The 22,882-nt window shown below is 39.5% G+C and overlaps 1 protein-coding gene across 1 annotated transcript in view; it reads left to right on the top strand.

Moving 5' to 3' along the window:
* CPLX1 (complexin 1) overlaps positions 1–22,174 on the top strand; it is a 181,106-nt gene extending 158,932 nt beyond the window's left edge. Inside the window, exon 4 of the mRNA XM_039344787.1 lies at positions 13,400–22,174. Coding sequence (XP_039200721.1) covers positions 13,400–13,597 — 198 coding nt within the window. The 3' untranslated portion in view covers positions 13,598–22,174. The remainder of the gene's footprint in view (positions 1–13,399) is intronic.
* Positions 22,175–22,882: the final 708 nt, after the last annotated feature.

The following is a 22,882-nucleotide window of genomic DNA, read 5'->3' as shown; positions in this document are numbered from 1 at the left end:
TCTTCAAAATGCAATCAGAGATTAATCTGCCTTGGAATTTGCAGTGGAATTCAGAATGCCCCTTAATGACTGAGACCCTGACAAATTTCTGGTATGGAGCATATTAGCTCTTAGCTGATGTTCCAAATCAATATTTAAAATCATAATGTATCCTCTATGACTTTTCTGTTCAAGGGAATATGATGGATATATGCTGCAGTTTGGGGAGAAAGCATGATTAAGGAAATAATTGACTCTGCAATTCTGATCCAGAGCAATAACTGCTTTTACTTCAGAATAAGAGATTAATTTTCCAAGAATTTTTTCCCCATATTATTTCCTATTTGAACTTAATTATCTTTCTGAATACTCCTAGACCATTTCTGAATAGTTAAACATCCAAGTTAATGCCAGGATGCATCAGACAGATGAAGCCATCAAAGATTTCAGGTTGATTTTTGATTCAAAAGTGGAATGAATAAACATAAATTGGAAATGCCCCTCTAACCAGAGTTTTGGCTTAAAGGAATATCCCTTAGAAAGATCTAAGAACAGTTGAAAAACAAAAGATAGTCAGAAGGGAAGGAGCAGATAGCATATGGTAATTCCACACATCCAAGTAATATAAGATCAGGGCTGAAAAACCTCAGTAAAATGTTAGGATTATTAATAACTGTTTACTCCCCTCTGATAGTTGCTTGGAATTTTGCAGTCTGGATAAGGTGACTCTAACTTAGGGTTTCTCAAAACTTAGCAACGTAAGATGAGTGGACTTCAGCTCTGAAAATTAGATGCCCTCTAAATATTATATTGGGCTTGTTAGCCTTAATTCCATTGGAGCATCTGCTATAAAGGGCTAGTAGGGAAGTGTGGTTGAAAACAGTCTTTCAGCATGTATAGCATGGGCCTTCAAACTTGGCCCTTTTATGACTTGTGGACTTCAACTCCCAGAATTCCTCAGCCTGCATGCCTGGCTGAGGAATTCTGGGAGTTGAAGTCCACAAGTCATAAAAGGGCCAACTTTGAAGACCCCTGATGTATAGTATGAACTGCTTCGGCTCTACTGCTTCTCCTACAGCTTAGTCCAAATTATTTCAGATCCTGAAGAAGAACCACTACCAGCACACAAGAGAAGCTCATAGCAGATGACATGTAGAGAAATTACTCATGTATATTTCACTAGAGTTTACTTCTGACTTGTATGCACAGTGGCTATTGACTTATTTGTGTATGAAACAAGGTTAAAGCTCATTAGTAGTTGGATGAGAGATTGCCTAGGAATCCTAGAGTTGTAAGCTAGACCAGAAATTTGAAAAATCGCATTTGTATATCCAGTAAAGTGCCCTTTTTTCAAATCATCCTCTTGGCCTCTCAGAATAGCTTTACTACCTGTAATAAATAAAATAATAGTGATACAGAAATGGAGACATTATCACACAGGCATAGGAATAAATGAGATGAATTTTTGTTTTGTCCTGCAGAGGAAACATGCCATGAATTAGCACCTCCTTCTCATACCACTAGAAGTTATAAAGGGATAGGACAGTGGTGGGATTCAGCCAGTTCGCACCACTTCAGCAGAACCGGTAACTAATTTTTTGTTGCCCAGGCCCAGAATAGACTTCTGGAAGGGGCATCCATACAGAGAACTGGTTGTTCACACATTTGAATTCCACCATTGGGATCGGGTATGTATTTTAAAAAGCCAGCTCTTCTGAATAATGTCCCAAATCAATGGCTGGGTCTGCAAAAGTCTAATGTCAGGGTTTTCCTTGAATTCCTCAGCTTGGGCAGGGCTTGAACTCTCCTTCTGGGTCACATCTTTTCAACCCTGGTCTGCCTGATCAGGCCTACTTCTACTCTTGCTCTTCAAGCCTTGATTCTTCCCTGATCAATCCAACAGGCGTCTTCCTTTCTAGTGAACATCTGCCAGTTTCTCTCTGTGTATGTGGCCAAGTGTTGCCAAAAGAAATTCCTCATTTCTTTGCACTCTGGGCTGTCCCTCCTCCCCTTAGCTGCAGATAGTGGGCACCTTTCAGCCCTTCAGGATAGTTCAGACTAGGAATCTGAATGCCAGGTAGGTCATTACTACTTTTATTGTAAAATTGTAGAACCAGAATCTTGCAAATTTGAGTGCACGTTCCATCTCCTTCCCCTTATTTTCATGAGAACTAGGGAGACTCATGTCTGCAACATTTACTGAAGATGCCTTCCTGCCTCATACTTAATCTTCTTTTATTTGACCATTATCTTGAGGGATAATGAGCTTCTACTTTTTCTCCTGTCCATCAAGGTCACTCTCTTTGTCCTCTAGAGCAGGGCTTTTCAACAGGTGGTATGCATACCACCTGTGGTACTTTGGCACATGGCAGGTGGTACCTGACGGTCCTAGAGACTTAGAAAGAGGGGAATGAGCTGAAGCGACCTAAGCCTGAGGGAGAGGCAGCTGGAGCTGCAGGACTGTCAGGGCTCGGCAGGGTTCCAACTGATTGGTTCCAGCTGATTGTCACTTCTGGAAGCAGCATGGAGCTAGAGGTGAACTGAAGAAAAAGGGGGGAGGAGAGGAGAGGATATAAAAGGAGGTGGTTTTGGCAGACAACAGGGAAAGAGAAGGGGACGGAGAAGAAGCTGTGGAAGGAGAGCTCAGCAGGCAGGGAGAAAAAAGAGACAGAGAAGAAACAGCAGCTGTTGCTGGAAGAAAAGCTCCCTTAGTTTGTTTTCTCCAGCCAGGAGAATGCAATCAGTGCTGATGAAATGAAAAGCCAGGAGATGAGCATGTTGGAAAGGAGGTAGGTTTATTTAGTTCTGGATCAGCTGGCAGCTTGATTTAGTTACCATAAGGATTTTTGTGCAGTTTTTACAGCATTTTGTAATTCAGAGGCTCAGTTTGTGTGCTTTGGTTATTGGAATATTTTAGTCTGTATTTTAGGCTAGCAATGGGTCCAAAGTGTTGACTTCCATAGGTTTAATCCCTTTAAATAAATGTAATTAGTTTTACCCCTTTATTTTGAGTCTGTCTATGGCTTTTAGAAAGTTTTCTTTGAAGGTAAACAGACTTAATTTAAGGCTAAAGTTTTTTTGCAATTGTCGGAGCCTTTCAGTCTCGGATTGCAACATTGTGACTTGTAACAAGAAAAAACCCGGAGTTTATGTGTTTCTTTATTCTGGGAGGCTTTTGTGAGCCTTTCTTGCTTTGCACTTGATTCCTGTGTCTTTAAAGGGATGGGGGGGAGGTACATTCTTACTACACTGTGGACAGAGAGCTCAGAAGGCAGGGAGGAAGAAGAGGAGAAGGAGAGAGGAAAAAGGGCTGACCAGCTAGCTCAGGGGTCTACAAACTTAGCAAACTTTAAGACCTGTGGACTTCAACTCCCAGAATTCCTCAACCAGTCTTAAAAGTGCCAAGTTTGAAGACCCCTGAGCTAGCTGGTAATAGTGCATATTAATAAACATGGATAAATTCATCATGCATTTGTCAGTACAAAGGGAAAGTGATTCAGCAAAGGAACAGCCACTGAAGAAATTAAAGCTAGTCCTTTTTTTCTGCAGTTTGTAATATTTTATTAGATTATACAATAAAATACAAAACTACAAAAGCAAATAGTAGGACACAGTGGGGAGGAAAAAGGGGGGAAAGTGAGGGGGAGAAGGGGAAAAGAACAGACTTTCTCTGTTGCAGTAGGAGGAAGCATTAACATTGAACCCCAACTTTTTACTTTTCCATAATATTATAAGCTAGCCATTTCTATAACAACAAATGTATCTAATCAGTAAAACCTAAAATCCTCCCCCCCTTTTTTAATCATCAAGTTTTTGACACCTTGCTAAGCACTGGTGGTACTCAAATATTGTCATGTCCTAAAAGTGGTACAATCTGTGAAAAGGTTGAAAAGCCCTGCTCTAGAGCACCAGATGGGCGGAGTGCTATAGCAGTGGTGGTGAGCCTATGGCATGGGTGCCAGAGGCGGCACTCAGAGCCCTCTCTGTGGACACGCACGCCGTTGCCCCAGTCCTAGGCCTTCAGCTGGGTTATATAAAACCTTTTCGCTTTAGGCCTCCGCTGCTGTGTGCAAAAAAAAAGGGGGGGGGTTTCAATCAATCAGTCAATTTCAACTTCTTGCGGGAAAAAAAAGATCTTGCAAAGTTGGAATTGATTGATTGAACTTTTTAGTCCCACCCAGTCTGCCGTTACCACCGGAGCCATGCCCACCCAATGGGCCATACCCCCCCCCAGTTGGCCACACCCAGCCAATGGGCCACACCCAGCCAATGGGCCACACGCACCCGGTACCCAACGATGCATAAGTGGATTTTGGATTGCAGTTTGGGCACTCGGTCTCTAAAAGGTTCGCCGTCACTGTGCTATAGGAAGAAAAACGTGTATCTTTTCCTTTAATCTTGCTTAATCGTGGCTAGACCTCCTTATTCCAAAGAGATAAACAGCCATCCAGTTCATTCTCTTATTCCCTTATCTCTTTTGAGTTGCTTACTTTTAGTCTATTTCCCTTTTTCCTGATAATTGCCTTGAGCCTGGCTAGACCTTCCATTCTTTCCTTTCTCTACTCCTCCCCCATATGTTTTGCACTTGTGGCATCATTTTTTTTTATATTTTTCCTAACTCTGGATTTCATTTCTTTCTTAGCATAAAACCCTCTCTGTCCATACACCCTTATTCCACTAGCTCCAACACTTCTAACAGCAAATACCTTTTCACTTCCTTTAGTTTCTGTCTTCTATTTATTTTAGCATCCCTGAGGTTCCTATGTTTTCTGATTCTTTACAGAGCAGTTATCACAGACCTTTGCAACTAAGTTTTAACTCCCTAACTTCTCTTAGCAAGCTTCTGCCAGTTAGCAGTTAAGTGCCTTAATTATTTATCATTTCTAACACAGCCTGCTGGCTTGTACATAAGTGCCACTGAATTCAAAGCGACATGAAGAAAGCTTTTAAAATTGCATCGAAAGCCTGCAATCTTAGGAACAATGAAGAAGCTGCTCAAGGCTGAAAGGAAGCTTTGACCCCTCTGTATGCTGCTGCCAACAAAGACCCTCAGTGAGCAATAAGATATGAAACACATATCAATATATCAGTGTAAAAAGCTTAAGACAGATCCAGCCCAGACAAACTATATGGCATCAAATCCCAATAGCTTTCTGGAAAGACTCCATATTCCGTTTTTTTTTTTTTTTCTGGAAGGTAGACAGTGTTAGAGACAAATGAATCATCAGTTGGAGATCATTTCAAATGGCCAGCTCCATCGCTGGAAAACAATGTTTCTAGGCTTCAGCCCATCTAACCTCCTGTCTGGAACAAGCAACCAGATCCACATGCGTAAAATTCAAGTTAACTAATTTATTGCACTTCTACCTATAATACAGGAATTTCTCCAGATTGCTTACCTTCTTATGGGAACAGAGAGATAAGATTCCATGGAACTTGGGGGGGAGGGGTGCACAGCTGCACAGCAACTCAAGGCTAATTCCCTGCTTGATTCCTTCCTCCTTGCCTTGCTGGCAGTTTCCTAACATCTCCTGAATATGGGGGACAACCAGCTGATACTCCTGATATGAACAGAGAGGTTAGGGTGACTGGGGAGAGACCAAGCCATATATGAAGTGGAATCCAATAACTCAACTTACTGTTTTATACTATTAAGTTATGTGTCTATAATGGTTTCCTTTGAGGCCTTAAGCCAAAAACTGGAGAAAATGTAGATAAACAATTGTATAGACATCTGCTGTCTCTTCATGTACCTAATTTGTTTCCAAATCTTTCCAAAGAGACTCCTGATTTATGTGCTGAGAACAGTCCCCTGTCTTATTGTAAAGCTATGCCTTTGGCTTCTCAACCCCTGTGCACAAATGCTTAGATGAGTGAAAGTTGCACAAATCCTCAGATGAATGAAAGTTGTGTCTTTTATTCTTCAATAGCAGGTTTTATGCTGAACTTGAGTATCAAGCTAGAAATGGGTGGTCCTTCCCCTCTTGTCTTTCTTTTAGGTAAGAAGAAGTCATGGAAGCTGCTATTAACTGGACAGTCCTACCCATTGCGTACATTCTTGGGAAATGCTATGTTATTTGACCATTACATTTATGTTCTGTTTTTCTTCCCAAGTGTATTAATTATATCTCCTTTTCACAATCCTGTGAGGGAAGTTAAGAGTCAGCAATTTGCTCAAAGTCGTTCTCCTGCATAAATGGGGGTTTCATCTTGAGTTGGCTCAATCCTAGAATATCTGTTATTCTGTGTTGAGCTTTTCAACTCTTCCACTCAAACAACCTCACTAGCAATAGCTATTTCCCAAATTCTTCTACTTTGAGGGGGAAAAGTGTGTGTGTGGGGGGGGGGGAGTATCATAGCAATGCATTATTGGACCTACTGTGTTGTTATTAAAACTGTGTAATTAGGATCATCATCTCTATTGCCAGGAAAAAAATCATATGTATATGATTATGTATATAACATGTAGTTCATGGAAAAGTACCGTATTTTCCGGAGTATAAGGCGACTCGGCATATAAGACGACCCCTGACTTCGGCACCGATTTCCATGCCTAGAAAGTCATCTTATACGCCGGAAACTACCATAATTTCTGGTATATAAGATGACCCCCGACTTCGGCGCCGATTTCCACGCTTTAGAAAGTCATCTTATACGCCAGAAAATATGGTACTTACATTTTAAGTGACTTTTTTTTCTAGGCATTTTCTAAAAAAAAATATTATGGTTCAATGTTCTTCTTGATATTCCTCTTCTTTTTCTTCTGTTTACTGTCTTTTGCCCTATAGGCAAATGCCCAAGATTCCTATTGGCTGTGCCAGGTTGAATGATATTGTGATACACTAATATCATGGATGTTTGAAGATAAAGAAAAGTGGATGGCCTGAGAGGAGTGCAGAAATGGGAACATGGCCAGTATTGGCAAGGGAAATTCTACCCAGAATGCCAAAGAGGTGCCAACAGAGCATCAAAACAATGCAAATGTTCCAGGGATTTCATTCTCTGCATCAGCTGTCCTTTCCTCTCCCTTCTTCTCTCAGAGGGCAGGAGGGTATATTTCATTTGCAGCTTCAGCACCCCAACTTCATGGCACGAGCAAGATGGCCAATTTGTTGACTCATCTCTACGTTGTTGCCAAGGCAATCTGTATGGGCCTCATGCCCGTGTTCCTATTGCAAATCCTGTTCATAAGCTAATGAAGGGGATAATGAATGAGCTTATGAGAAGGGAAATTGAGCTCTTCACACCTGGTAAACAGCCCACCCCAAAACAGATGCCTAATGTAAATTAATGGAGCATCTTGGGTGCTTAATTGTACTAAAGTAATATCACTCCAAATAACCTTTAAAAGGTCTAACATTTCTAGGAAAGCAAACAAGACCTGGTACACTTCACTTCTTGTGTTTCTTTCTCTTTTCTGTTTACCAAGAGGACAAATTGTTTTAAAATCTCCCCATTCCTGGAAGAATTGCAGGAAATGTGTCATGCCTAGTTAACCCTAACCTAACCATGGCTCAAGGCATTCAAATAGCTTCAGAGACAGCCATGACATTAAAATTCTGAAAAATAAAGCATTACAGACTCTTGTTTGAGCTTGGTTCTGCCTGTTCAGGAGTCCCTAGAACATTGTTAGCAACCTTTTAGAGAAGAAGGTTATGAGATATGGAATATAGAATACAGAATAACGGAGTTGGAAGGCTCCTTGGAGGTCTTCTAGTCCAACCCCCTAAGTAGGAGACCTTATTCCATTTCAGACGAACAGCTGACTAAACTTTTCTTTAAAAACTCCAGGGATGGAACATGTACAACTTCTTGAGGCAATTCTTTCTACTGATTAATTGTTCTCACTGTCAGGAAATTCCTCCTTAGTTCTAGGTTGGTTCTCTCTTTGATTAGTTTCTATCCATTTCTCTTCTTGTTCTGCTTCAGGTGCTTTGGAGAATAGGTGGACTCCTCTTCTTTGTTACAGCCCTTAATATTGGCAGATTGCTATCATGTCACCTCTAGTTCTTCTCTTAGTTAGACTAGACCTATTCAATTCAGTTCCTTGATCAGATGCTGGATGGGATCACCATTTACCTTTAGACCTTTATAACCACCAGTAGAACCAAATATGAGAGCATGAAAGGGCAGTTGGGGAAAAGATGAACAATTCTCTCTCTCTCTCTCTCTCTCTCTCTCTCTCTCTCTCTCTCTCTCTCTCTCTCTGTGTGTGTGTGTGTGTGTGTGTGTGTCTGTCTGTCTGTCTGTGTGTGTGTTTGAGAAAGAAAGAAAGAAAGAAAGAAAGAAAGAAAGAAAGAAAGAAAGAAAGAAAGAAAGAAAGAAGAGAATGTGAGAAAGAAACTCAAAATTACTCTGCCTTGATTATGTTTAGTATAAAATGGGGCAGAGAGAAACTTGGTCAGACTTTTGAAAATCTGTTATTTTTTTCATAGTATAAAGTCTCTCTGGAATCCATACTATGCCTGTATCTTGACTTAAAGGCTGACACAGATATTTCTTTTCATTGTTATTTTGGCCAGGGCCCAAGCAAGTGAGAAAGAACCAGCAGGAAGGGATTCTGTCAGAAGTTGACAGATGCTGTATCATGGCCTTTTTGGTAGAAAAAAGGGTTTTTTTTTTCTCTGCGTTGGAGAAAAGGCCAGTTGAATTATTGAGAAGCAATGAGAAATGAAATTGACAGATATCTCTTATTTTTAAGCCAATAAAGACAGAAGTCCCAAGGTGTCACAAATATGAACAAAATGAAGACAAGACCCTTAGGCTTCAAAAAACAGAGACCAAACTTTTCAACTGCTCTAAAAATACTTCCACCCAACTTTCAATTATGTTTCAGAGGCTGGCAAGCGTTCGTATAGGCATTTCAAGCAAAAACAAGAAGAGACCTCTGAGATCCTCTCTCCCTGTTTTGTCCTCAAAATAACCACAGGCAAATATTCAGAATAAAATTCATTATGTATAGTCATTAATTATTCCTTTTGCTTCCTCTCGTTTTCTTCTGCATAATTATGGTTCATCTCTGTCTTCTTTTCTTGGGTGAATTAATTATGGAAACAAACAGCAGCTGGGGATTCAGTGACCCTCAATGTATGATACCTTTTCTGCCTGGGATGTTTTTATAAAGGTGTCGATTGGATTTATGATAGCCTAAAAATAATATTACAGAGAGATTGGTGTGCGGTAAAGCAAGACTGGCATTAAGGATCAGGATGGCTGGCATCTGCCAAGGCATTAAGGATCAGGATGGCTGGCATCTGCCAAGGCAGTGGCACCTCCTAGATTTCTTTCTTTTTTCTTTTTGTCTTGTTATTATCACTCGTTTATTTCTCTTATCTGTCCCTAAGGTCCAGAAATGAATATTAATGCTGATATAAAGGAGGACGGAGTGAGGGAGGACTTCCTTAATAGCTTTTTAAAATCTGCCTCCAGCCCTCATTGAATAAAAGCTATTTACTGCAATACATCCCCACCAATATCTCTAGGGACCCAACCTGCACAACCAAAATTATGACATTTAGGTCCCATGTATGGGAACAACCTGAAGTATTTATCAACAATGATTAGGAGCCTGGAGGGTAAAACATACAAAGAACAGTTGCAGGATTTGGGAATGGCCAGTTTAGAGAAAAGAAGGACTAGGGGGGACATGATTGAAGTGTTCCAATATTTGAGGGGCGGTCACAAAGAAGAGGGGATCAACCTATTTTCCAAAGCACCAGAAGGCAAGACAAGAAATAATGGATGGAAACTAATCAAGGAGAGAAGCAACCTAAACTAAGGATAAATTTCCTAACCATGAGGATAATTAACCAGTGGAACAGCTTGCCTTCAGAAGTTGTGGATGCTCCATCACTGGAGGCTTTTAAGAAGAGACTGGGCAGCCACTTGTCTGGATTGATAAAGGGTCTCCTGCTAGACTAGAAGCCTTCAACTTCAGTGCAGTTACAGTATTTTTTATTGACAGTTTTTTTTAATTACAATTAACTTTTGCAAAGCAGTTTCAACTCTTTGGAATGTTTCTTGGAGCCATGCTAAATGCAGTATCATCTCTACCTCTACCTCTATCTCTGCCTCTACCTCTACCTCTATTTCTATCTCTATCTCTCTTATTTCCATCTCCATCATCTCCAGCTGTATCTCTCTTCTATCCACCTATCTAACATTTAGGGCAAGAGAGGTCTGAATTAGGTTAGGTTAGGACCATGGGCTTTAGACTGATTCTGACTCTTTGCCCATATTGACTGCATTTCAAAACTGGATCCCTCTTGCCTCACATACCTACTATTTTAATGGAAGGAAAGTTTCCACATTCAAGTGACAAAATGCAACATGTCCTGTACTTTAGACTGGTCAACGTAATATCATTTTGCAGATGAAGAAGGATGGTAGAGTTTTAGAGAAAGTAATCCAAGAGATATTAGAGTGTGGTTAGGGTATATTGTATATTGTTTTTTTGATTGAGTAACATTATATATGCAATAGGCCACATGAGGTCCTCCAAATTTTGGACTTCAACTCCAATCAACTCCAACCAGCAATTAATGAGGAGAACTTGTGGAAACTATAGCCTGTGGCTCAGGAATTCTGGGAGTTGGCTCAGGAATTGGCTCAGGAATTCTGGGAGTTGAAGTCTACAAGTCATAAAAGAGCCAAGGTTGCCTACCCCTAGCCTAAGCTATCTAGAGAACATTGGTTTTTTATGACTCAGGGAAAGTTAAATTCTCATAGGAAGCAATGGAAGCAACTACTAAGGTTATTTCTTTCCATCCAGGATCTGCATGAAAAGATGATGCAATCCTATGGCAGTATTAGAATAAAATCTGACTAATGTCAAAGGAAGTAGTTAAAGCTGTTGCAATCATAATGCTGATTGCTGAACTTTGTAGCAATGGGCCTTTAAATCAAGTGGCTGCATGGATTAGTTACTATAAAAAGTATCAAGGAGTTTCTTGGGGCCTTGCTGGGTGTATATTCTTCCCTGGGAAAGGTATACCTTTGTTTATCTGCTAACTCATGGAGGTGAATTATCAGTAGGACTGCTAATCACTTTGATTTGATTTAATAGATCTTTTTTCTTTAAAAAATAAGCCATCGAAAGAACATCTGCATTTTACATATCCAAACCAGGAGGATTGCTAAAAAGTTTGTCCTGAAATAATCCTTTAATCTGTTTAAAATCCCATTTAATTTCTTTTTAGGTTTTCACTTATTCACATCACATGTTTTGCTAGCCTAAAGAATGTACCCCTCACCAATTATCTTTTTGCATGTGTATATTGAGTTTTATCATGATTTCCGTAGAGTGGTTTAATTAGAATGCAAAACCAAGAAAAGGTGTGGGGACCATTCAGGCGAAGCAATTACTTTTAGATCCAACAGATGAGTAATTTCATAGAAGATGATCTGACCTCTCTAAGTCATTTTGCTTGTGAAGTGCATCGTTAATGCTGCATAATTGAAATGACACCTCATTGCCGCAGGATATTTTCAAGACAGAGTCAGTACATAAGAATCAAAGTGGAAGGCAGGAGATGTGATAGGATTTTTGTTTTGTGTTGTTTTTTTTAACTCAGAACTCTTTATTCTGGGATTTCTAAAATGAGATTTAAGCATTTTATCCATATTCCATTTTCATGATGGAGTTCCATGGATTGGAATGACCACCCTGGCTGGGACAAGATGATCTCAGAGTTGCACACATTTATTTAAAAGGTGGTGTTTGCAGCTCACAATATGCTTTTGGCTGTTGTGGAGGTGAAAACACCAGCTCTTGTAGGTGCTCCTGGCACCCACATGGTTCTTGGGGGAGAAAAATACCATAGTCAGATATCATTTGAAGCCTCCCCCGAATTGGGAAAAGCCTGTGCTGGTTCCTGGGACAATTAATTTATCCCATACTCACTGCCCTGGAGGCACAGTGCTTAGAATGCAGTACAGCAGGCTAACTCTGCCCACAGCCTGCAGTTCGATCCTGATGGGGCTCAAGGTTGACTCAGCCTTCCGTCCTTCCAAGGTCGGTAAAATGAAGACCCAGATTGTGCTGGCATTGCAAAGCACTCAGAGAGTGCTATAAAACACTATGGGGTGGAGTATAAGTCTGAGTGCTGTTGCTATTGCTGTTACCCTAATCCAGGGCAAATCATGACAAGCAAATGGGCAATGCTGGGGAGAAAGGATATGAAGGCCTACACCAACCGGGTCTGAAAATTTCAACTGCCTCATTTAAAGTGAAAATTGTTGGTAACACTCAGCTTTGTTTCCAAATTGTACTGCCTCAACCTCCTTTCTAAAATGGAAGAGAGTCATTCTCCATGCTGTAGCGCAGGAAAACTATGGGTATAATTGCATAGGCCCTCCAAACATTACAGGTAGTCCTTAACTTACAACCATTCGTGCAGCGACTGTTCAAAATTACACGGCACTGAAAAAAAGAGACTTATGACTGTTTTTCACACTTATGACTGTTGCAGCATCTCCATGGTCACATGATCAAAATTCAGACGCTTGGCCACTGACTCATATTTATGATAGTTGCAGTGTATCTCTGGGTCACGTGATCCCCTTTTGTGACCTTCTGACAAGCAAAGTCAATGGGGAAGCTGGATTCATTTAACAACTATGTTACTAATGTAACAACTGTAGTGATTCATTCACAAAACTCAGTTAACAACTGTCTTGCTTAACAACAAAAATGTTGGGCTCAATTTTGGGTTTGTAAGTACCATGGAATTTAAAGATGCATTCTCTGTTTCTTTTTTTTATGCAGCAGAGCAGGAGAGTCTAAGGCAGGGGTAGGCAACCTTGGCTCTTTTATGATTCATGGACTTCAACTCCCAGAATTCTTGAGCCAGACATGGCTGGCTCAGGAATTCTGGGAGTTGAAGTCCACGAGTCATAAAACAGCCAAGGTTGCCCACCCCTGGTCTAAGGGTTTAGCTGGTCTGTAATGTTTCTTTGCTTTAGGAGAAATTAGCCCTTCTTTCCTCAACTTTATCATTCACCACCTGGCCTGACATTTAAAAATATTATTTTACTTAAAGGCTGAGTGCAGCATTGGCCAGAATGGGTTCTGGCATGATGTCATCTGCCCTAAAGCAAATATTGACATTCGTCAGATATCATTTCTGATTATAATAGAATAACAGAGTTGGAAAAGACCTTGGAGATCTTCTAGTCCAACCCGCTGCTCAAGCAGGAGACCCTATACCATTTCAGACAAATGACTGTCCAATCTCTTCTTGAAAAATCTCCATGGATGGAGCACCCATCACTTCTGAAGGCAAGCTGTTCCACTGATGAATTGTTCTGTCAGAAAATTTCTCCTTATTTCTAGATTAGTTCTCTTCTTGATTAGTTTCCATCCATTACTCAAGCCTCCTTTTCTTTCTCCCTCTCTCTCTCTCTCTGCCCTTTTTTGCAGTATGGCATTAAGAAGAAGGAGGAAAGAGAAGCAGAGGCCCAAGCCGCTCTGGAAGCAAATGCAGAAGGCAGCCTGACGCGCCCAAAGAAGGCCATCCCACCGGGCTGTGGAGACGAGGATGAGGAGGAAGAGGAAAGCATTCTAGACACCGTTATTAAATACCTGCCAGGTCCGCTCCAGGATATGTTTAAGAAGTAAACTGCGACAGACTGCCAGCCTGTCCATGGACAGTAAAGCAATGGATTTCTCATTGTGACCAATGGGGAATTTAGACTTACCACCACCTCTCACGCCCCCTTCCCTTCCCATGCTCTGCTCCAGTCCCCAGCCATTCCCTTGAGCCCTCCCCCCTCCCTTCCATTCCTGATTTGGTACATCCTCACTTCTAGACGATGCCTCTAAAGGGATGGAAAAGATTAATGAGCTGCGGTCTACACAACTTTTTATTCTTCTTCTTCTTATTATTATTATTCTAAAGCCATAGTTTTACATGTGTTTTTAAACAAAAGGGCAGGTGTTACCTTAAACAGAGAAAGGGAGAGGGGCACTTTTGGTTTGCCTCTTCCAGCCAAAAAGTGAGCTATAGGTTGCTTCTCCCAGCCCAGGAAGAGTTCGGTCTAACAAGGAATTAGGCTGTCCCCATCACAGCATAGGAGAGAGAGAGAGAGAGAGAGAGAGAGAGAGAGAGAGAGAGAGAGAGAGAGAGAGAGAAGAGCGAAGATAGTCGTTTTTTTTAGTTCCGACAGTCTCTGAAAAAATAAAACCCTGTTTCAGTACAAGTAGTCCTCGTTTAGTGACTGCCTTGTTTAGTGAGCAATCACAATTACAGCCGTGAAAAAATAACTTTGCAATCAATCCTTGCACCTGTGGTCTTTGCAAGTTTGTAAAGCAAAAGAAAGCTGAAGGAAGATTGTAAGCACAGTTGCAGGTTTACTTAACAACCACTTTGCTTAACAACAGAATTGCCGGTCCCAATTGCGGGTTGCTAACGAGGACTAGCTGTAATTTTTGTGAGGCCTATCAAAATGTTTGCCTATGTATTTTCCTTTCCTTTCCTTTCTTTTTTATTCTCCCTGTACTTCATGGTTTTGTTTGCCCTCAGGGACATCATCACATACCTTAAGATATAAGACTGCCAAATATCTTTTTTTTTTTCTGTCACTTTCTCTTACACACATATTATGTTTTGATTCCTGATTGTCTGGGGTCATTAATGCTATTTCTCCGTGATGCATCATCCTCAGTCTCAATTTAATTTGTTGCCCCTCCTATTGTCACGGGGGGGGGGCAACTATTGATCAGTGTCCCAATTAGTATGATATCTCTTCTAATCATCTTATGAGCTTAAGTTCAGAAAACTGAAGTAGAAGTAGAAGCCAGAATCAGATAGGAAGAGAGAGAGAAGGCAGAGCATCTGGCAAGGGGGTGGTTGTGACTTCAGAAAGAAAAATTGAATATTCTCCAAAATACCACTCCGAGAGAAATATCCATCTCCATCAAATAACCTTTTTAATCACAACATGGGTGACTATTCAGCTTTGTCTTGATCTTCTACATGAAAAAAATCAGTAGTTTATATGGCAAGCGATGTATACACATTTTATGGAAGAGAATAGTCAGAAATATTTTCTGCTCCAAGTGTATGTGGGATAGACAGGCCCACCTGTACTTTTTCAAAGAATCAAACCTCTCAAAATCATTTTTGGCAACCCACTTTTACTGTGAGAATAGCCATAACAAAAAGGAATCCATTTTAAATCTAAAAGCTGTTTTCACTTCCTACAGCTTGCTTTCGCCTTTTAGCATGCTCCTAGTAGGACCATGAACGGCTTTGGGTTCAACTCTAAAAGTTGGCAACATTCACAGGAAGGGATCCTTTCAGTCAGTCTGAAGGAATTAGCATTGTGCTGACCCACTTCAAGTCCTGCACCTGATCCTGGGTTGTGACATTACACACATCTCCAGCAAGAGGCCCCTTTTGTAATTTTGATGAAGAGAGGAGGTGAGGCCACCCAGCGCTAAAAGGGCATTTACATAATCCTGGGGAAAAAAATAATCTGGTTTAAGATGTCATAGGCAAGTAGAGTGTCCAAGCTTCTGCAGGTTCAAAATTACTTTTTGACATCAAACACAAAACACCACAAAGCTAGGGTTACCAGATATCTGAACAGATGAAGGAAGACACTGATAATTGGAAAGGAAGGGAAAGAACAGATAATTGGAAAAGCGGGAAAGGAAGACAGATTAACTTTTATTTTCTTAGCATCCACAAAAAAAGAATTAGTGCAGTGATAAGCTGCCAAAAAACAAAAAAGACTTTCCCTTACATGTATATAAAATCACCTTTCTCAGCATCAGGAACACCCTTTCTTCCAATCCCCAAAATGGGCTACAGCCCATTAAGAGGCAAAAATGTTCAGCAAGTAACTGATTAAGATCTTGACAATTTAAGAAGCAGCACAAGCCCAGGAGGCAATTAACAAACTAAGGTCATAAAACTGTGCTTGTTAACTGGTTAGCACTTATTAGAGAAACTGTTCTTGGAAGAACAGGTGCTGAAGCTCAAATACTTTGGCCATCTAATGAGAAGAGAGAACTCATTGGAAAAGACCCAGAGGTTGAGAAAGATAAGGTGACAGCAGAGGATGAGATGGTTAGATAGTGTCATTGACATAGTGAATATGAATTTCGGCAAACTGGGAGACACTGGAGGATGGGGGGGGGTTGGCATGCTATGGTCCACGGGATCATAAAGAGTCAGATACAACTTAGTGACTGAAAAACAACAAAAACAACAGGCAGAGAAAGCCTGTTAGATAGTTAAAAAGCCAATATTTTCTTTTAAGGCTATGCCTGTTGGATAGAGGACATTGAACGCAGAAAGACAAAAAGGAATTAATGTCCTTCTTTTGTTGGACAGCTGGTAACTCTATGCAAGCTCTAGTTAACAGGCAGGTAGAGTTATCCTGTTAAAGTCCTCTCTTTTTTATTTTAGCATAGGGTGTTAGCTACTAAAGTGAGTTATGAGAGGCATAGCTTCTTAGAGGTGTTAAAAGCTTCTTCATTGAAGTTTGAACTAATCCTAAAAAAAAAAAAAAAAGTCCTTTAACAGTTTAAAACCTGGGATCAATTTGTAGGCTAATATTCCATGTCACCAGTTACAGAGAAGCAAACATATTCCAGATAAACATATTAGTTATACTATTATTGTATATATACAACACATAAACTTCCATCCAAAGAGAAGAAAAGTAAGTAAATGACAACAATGGTTAATACTGTTTCAGAGAGTCCAATTTGCATTGGCTTATATCAGATATCTTTTACATACTTAGGCTGCCCATAGTAATAAAAATCCTTGTTTTATATCTGATAGCCACTTACTGAAACTAAGTAGATAAAGTAGATAAAGCTTGGTTCAAAATTAGGGAATGGCTATAGGTTAGTAGTTCAGCAATATTATATCTATTTTTATTTTATTTTTTTACAATCCCAAATTCAGATCCTTACTTTTTAATTAAGAATATTTGTCTATACAGTTCGGTGCTATCTCATGATCATCTGGATGTTTGTAGCCCAGATTTGGCAGAACTGCAAAATATTTCTCTGCATTGCTTCTGTTCTCTAGTGGTTTTGGCATCAAGTCAACTGTCAGTAATCCTGCCCACGATCAGAACTGGAAAGACCAATATTAGCCCCTTGAAGCTGATGTGATCAGGGAACCACTTTAGAGTTTGAGTAGAAAATTATCAACTGAAATAGATTCTTGCAATGTTTCCCAAACTCAGCAACTTTAAGATGTGTGGACTTCAAATCCTAGAATTCTCCAGCAGCATGATGGCTGGAGAATTCTGGGAACCGAAGTCCGTGCTTCTTAAAGAGGCAGAAATAGAGAATCACTTAGCTATTATAACAGTGTCTTACAATCCTGATTATGTTCTTTCCTTCCCTCCTTATTATATCCTAGGAATCAGGGAGGATTCAGCTTAATCCTTTCCCTGTTTTTGCACAGTTTGTTGTAATCATTTCTGAATAGTTTCCTCAAGGTTTTCTTGGTGTGTCCCTATATCTGGCCTACACCCAGTGGGGAAAGACTGTTATGTCTACTTTAGAATGGGAATCAGAGCAGGACCACATGATCTGCAGCATGATATGATAGTGTCACTTTTTGTTGATATGGCTGTATGACTACAGCCTATGTAGGGAAGACAGATGTGGGAAATGTATATCAGATAGAAGAAATGTATTATTACATTTTTAAAAAACCCTTTCCGTATATGTTTATTTTTAACTAAAAAAAAAAGCAAAAAAAAAAAGCAAACATATCTGGGAGTCTCTTGGTGTCCCAAAGTGAAATATTTGGTTTGGGGGAGCCTTCTACTAATTTCCTACACCCCCCCCCATTAGCCAAAGTAACATTATGAGGACCCAGATTGTTGGGGGCTCTGTAAACCACTTAGAAAGGGCTGTAAAGCACTGTGAAACGATATATAAGTCTAAGTGCTATTGCTAAGTGCTATTGCTACATTGCATAATGGGCTACGTATGGCAATAAACAAAGTGAATAATACAGCTTATTAATGGGTTTTAAAGAAAGCATGAATGCTCAAAACATATTTTGAGTCTTCCTGATGTCAATAATAAAGCATAGTGGGGAATCATCCCAGCAAATTTTGTCAGGAAATAATGTGCTTAAGTGATGAATGATGTAGCCATATTGAAACACTTTTATTTTAAATTATAAAGATATTCATTATTGACATTACAAGGTTGAGCACAGCATTCCCAAAAGGGGAAGGGGAAGAGATCATTGTACTGTTTTCTTTTAATCTGCAATCTTGTGAAAAGAGAAGTCAATTTCCAAGATGGGAAACATTTGGGCAGAATTTCCTTAACAGTTTTTCCAAATCCTTTATATGTGTTGACATTACAACTCATGGAATTCTGAATTAAGAATTAGTCCCACTTAGTTGTAGTTCTATCAGTGACTTGGTTGGGGAAATAAATTTTTCATTTAGATATTTCCTCAGTCACTTACAATAGGGGTTTTCTACCTTTTTCAGGCTGTGTTACTTAAACAAAATTTAACTTTAAAAACTATTAGTTTTTTTAAAAAAATAAATAAATAAATCTAGAAATCCAGATAAGGAAACAAGGTTCTGGTGACGGAAAAATGGTTGCATTCAAATTTTGTTTTTTTATTTTATTTTATTTTATTTTGCCTTTAGTGTTAGAAACTATTACATTCTCATAGAACTCCAGAACACAGTTTGAAAACTTATAACATTTTCCATTACAAGTTTTAACAGGTAGTTTATAGAAACCATTACAAAAAACATTTTTAAAAAGCCCAGTGTTATCGACAGGAGCACAAATACATACAATGCAGCTACCATTATAGAGAACAACATTCTAGGGCTACGAATCCTAAGGTCAAGAATGACACATTCCTTACCAGCTTTTCAAAGCAATTGGGACCCACATAATTTTTATTCCTACAGAGTAATTCTTCAAAGGATCATTGAAACAATCTAACCCTTTGGGCCCAGCAACCTCATCCCATTAAAAGGAAAGGCTCAATAGATGCCTTCATGACAATGAGGTGATCTGCCCAAAATTATGCAGCCATCTCTTAATTTCAATGGATTCTTAATATACTCAGATGGGGGATTATCAAGTGACAGCTGCATTGCTTCATGCTTCTCAGTTCAGCCAGCAATTTCCAAATTCAGCATCTTTTCCTATTTTTCCAGGCTGGCACAAAGCAGTTACCCGACTTTATTTCCTTCTTCTTCCTTCTCAGATTTAGTTGAAGGCTCAGACTGCTGAAGTTTTATCTTTAGTATGAATACAAGCAGCATCTTTCCATGTACTATTTTAACTGATCTGAGCTCCCCACAAGAATCTTAGAAAATGAAATTTTGCAAAGATGAAAAAAGAGTTTCTGATTAGCTTCCTGGTGTACTCTTCTTACCCAGAACTACAGTTCTCAAAAGTTACCTTTAAATCCATTTAAACTTGTGAGTGAGCATGTGCCCTTGGTTGTTTTTTTTTTTTAAAAATGTATCCAGGCATTCAGAAAGCCTAAGCATGGACAGACATTGATGTCTAATCCCTATTCCTTTCACACACACACATCCAACTTTGCCATCTTGATGAGGATGATATAAAGGAAAACTCAAGCCATATTCCTATGACCACAATCAAATGCACTCTATGATCAGCAGATATGCCCAATCAGGGTTCTTGGCTGTGCAAATCACATTCAGCAAGATTCAATTCAGATCTTCCCTGTCGTTAAGATCAGATTGGAGGTAGAGGAAGTAGGGCTGACTTGGATCAGATATCCCTGCTTTTCCTCCATGCTTAGAATTTTAATTGCCTTGCCAAGGCTAAATTTCATAGCAAATGAATATTTGATTGCTGTTCTTCAATGCCTGGCCATTCATCTATACAACTCTTCCATTTTCTAAATTAAATAAAAAAAATAAAAAGAACAATTTAAACACAGCAGCAATCAGTGAGATGGGCAAATTTGCTTTCAAAGATGATGAATTCCCATGAGTCATCACCAAATTCTTACATGATTACCCAAACAGTATGAGATTTGACTAGTTCATGTAATTTCAGGCAGCTGGGAACATTGCTTTGTGTTGGAAAAAGTCACCATCTTCTATTGTATTGGTGCAATCCAGGTCTTCTCCAGCTATGCTCATCTGTGTATTTGGATTAAAATCAGTCAGTCCTTGCCAGATGCAATCAGTTTTGCCTGTTGCAAAATCCAATTTGTCTAAGGCAGAGGTCTCCAAACTTGGCCCTTTTATGACTTGTGGATTTCAACTCCCAGAATTCCTCAGTCAGCATGCCTGGCTGAGAAATTCTAGGAGTTGAAATCCACAAGTCATGAAAGGGCCAAGTTTGAAGACCCCTGGTCTAAGGGTTGGTTTCATCCTTCATTAACATAAGAAATATATTATTTTATTATAGTTTAAAAATCAAACCTGTGACAACCAGCTATAATTCCTATCCATATACTAGTGTTTTGAAACTGCTTTGATTTGAGTTCATTTTGGAGCTTCTGAAACAGATCAGCTTGTCCCTGCTGAAATATAGTGAATATTAGTTATGATTTTATCTTGAGTCCAATAGGATTTAAAGCCATATTCTTTTTTAAAACAAATAAATGCATGGTAGATCACTGGGGAAAAAAAAATAGGATTGGAAAAGAAAGCTGAGCTAATGTATTTCTCTTAAATTAGCTCTGTTACAGTAGGCTTAGAGACAAGCTACAACAAAATTATAGGATGGGAACCTTTCAGGACTGTTCTACTTCAAGCATTAAATAGGTCTAGTTTCAGTGTTTTCCTATATTAACTTATTCACCATCGGCATATCAAAAATAAGGAAATCAGGAAAAAAATATCATTTGTCCGATGTGCTACTTTTTAGCATGCAAGGCTTTTATTTTTTAAAAAAAGTTTTTCATTTTTTAAAAAATGTATTTCTTCCATCCCATACAATCTGAACCGAGAAAACAGACCCTGGACTGCTGAATGTGTGGTTTATAACTGAAAGCAATGCCAGTTTTGAGGGGTTGTCTCCCTCAATGTGACTGTAGTTGTGTGAACACAATTATAATGGGCACTTTCTACCTTGAAAAGAAAGATCAACAAAGTCCCTGGGATCTCACCTTTTAATTGGTATAAATGTTGGGACCATTTCTGGAAACGCTGACGTCTAACACCCAGCCAGTCATTAAGAAGACCAAAGAGAAGCGTGATTCTTTCCTTAGATTCTGCATATCTTTTTGTTCCTCCGGAATACATAACATTTTTCAACATTTATTTTGGTTTTGAAATTCCATCATGATAAGTTCTATCTCAGGTACAAATGCTTTTCATTGATTACACAAGTTTGGACAGTGCCCTCATTTCTGTGTTGTCTCCCCTACATCTCTGTTTATCTAAATATAAATAAAGCAGTGTATTAATTCCTTTAGGGGTTGGGAGAAGCCAAGGGATCAGCTAAGTTTGGCAGTGGAGCTTCATGAATTTGCATTTATCCTTAGAGAAAGCCATATAAAATCAGACTGCAATATTAAATCACAATGCTATTCTATGTTTGAAACAAAGAAACAAACAGGAAGCAAAACCTTAGATTGTGTGCTATATCACTTTGGGAATTTCCATCTCTGTTTCCAGGACAATATGTTAGCTTTGTTTCCATCTGCCCTAACTTTCTACCAAGAAACAGCACTCCAACGACGTTTAATGCATTCTTCCAAACAGGCTCTTAGAACATTAGAATCAATCATTAGGAATCTGTTGTTGTGAACTGAATGTAATGTCCTACTTATATCTGATCCTGTTACCTCTGTATACGTTTGACTCTGTGTTAACTGCGATTCCCGTTCTATGTGCTCAGTCGGCAACATCTTTCAGTCAATGTCTTTTTAAACCATGCTTGTTTTCACACTCCACTTATGTAATAAACAGAGCAGAACATGTAATTAGGTGGGCATTTTCTAATAAGGGGGGGAAAGCTCTCCTTTTCTTCCCCCCTCTCTCGAATGCATGCAGCACCTTCCAAATCAACCAGAAGGTGACTTCAAGTAGAGACTTTGTGAATGTAAATTTTGTTTGTAACTTGCCTGCTACCTTTTCCTGCATGATGTGGGTTCAAATGGTACCATGTTCTTTTCAAATGGAGTCACAGCCAATAAACAACAACAAACAAGCAAACAAACAGTAATAATAAAAGTGATTACATACTCTCCTCCTCCCCTCCCATCTCTTCCTGTGAAATGCCTGTTAGAAAATGGGATGATGGACCTTTCTGTGCATTGCTAGGCTGCAAAATGCGGTTTACTAACAAAACGTCACTTGACACAAAGTTGTAGCCAACCCTAGTTGGCCGATGCATAAGCCTATATGAAATGTGACAATTCAAATATTTTTTTTTCTTAGCCATGCATTGTATTTTCAGATTTATCTGAAAACTGAATAATTGATCTTATCCAGAACCAAAGGCACTGAAAGTTAAGTCTGTGCCTGAGAATAAATGAGTGTCAAATGAGTGTCTGACTGAAAGCAATTACAGTGTGTTTAATAAGCAGTTAACTAAACTACCTAGAACTAAGGTAAGAGCAATTAACCAATGGAATAGTTTGCCTTCAGAAGTTGTGGGTGCTCCATCACTGAAGGCTTTCAAAAAGGGACTGGACTACCATTTGTCTGAAATAATATAGGGCCTCCAGCTTGAGCAGGGGGTTGGACTAGAACAGTGGTTCTCAACCTGTGGGTCGGGACCCTATTTGGGGTCGAACGATCATTTCACGGGGGTCGCCAAACAACGCAGTCTGCCATTTTTCCCCCTTTTCCTTAGCTGTGCTACTCCCTTTTATTCTATTGGCTTTTGAAAGCCAATAGAATAGACTCTTTTGAATAGAGTCTAATTCTATTAGCTTTCAAAAGCCAATAGGAA

Source organism: Crotalus tigris, unplaced genomic scaffold (genome assembly GCF_016545835.1).
Source record: "Crotalus tigris isolate CLP2741 ecotype Arizona unplaced genomic scaffold, ASM1654583v1 scf7180000017939.2460400, whole genome shotgun sequence".
NCBI lineage: Eukaryota > Metazoa > Chordata > Lepidosauria > Squamata > Viperidae > Crotalus > Crotalus tigris.
This window is presented reverse-complemented; position numbering and strand designations above follow the sequence as displayed.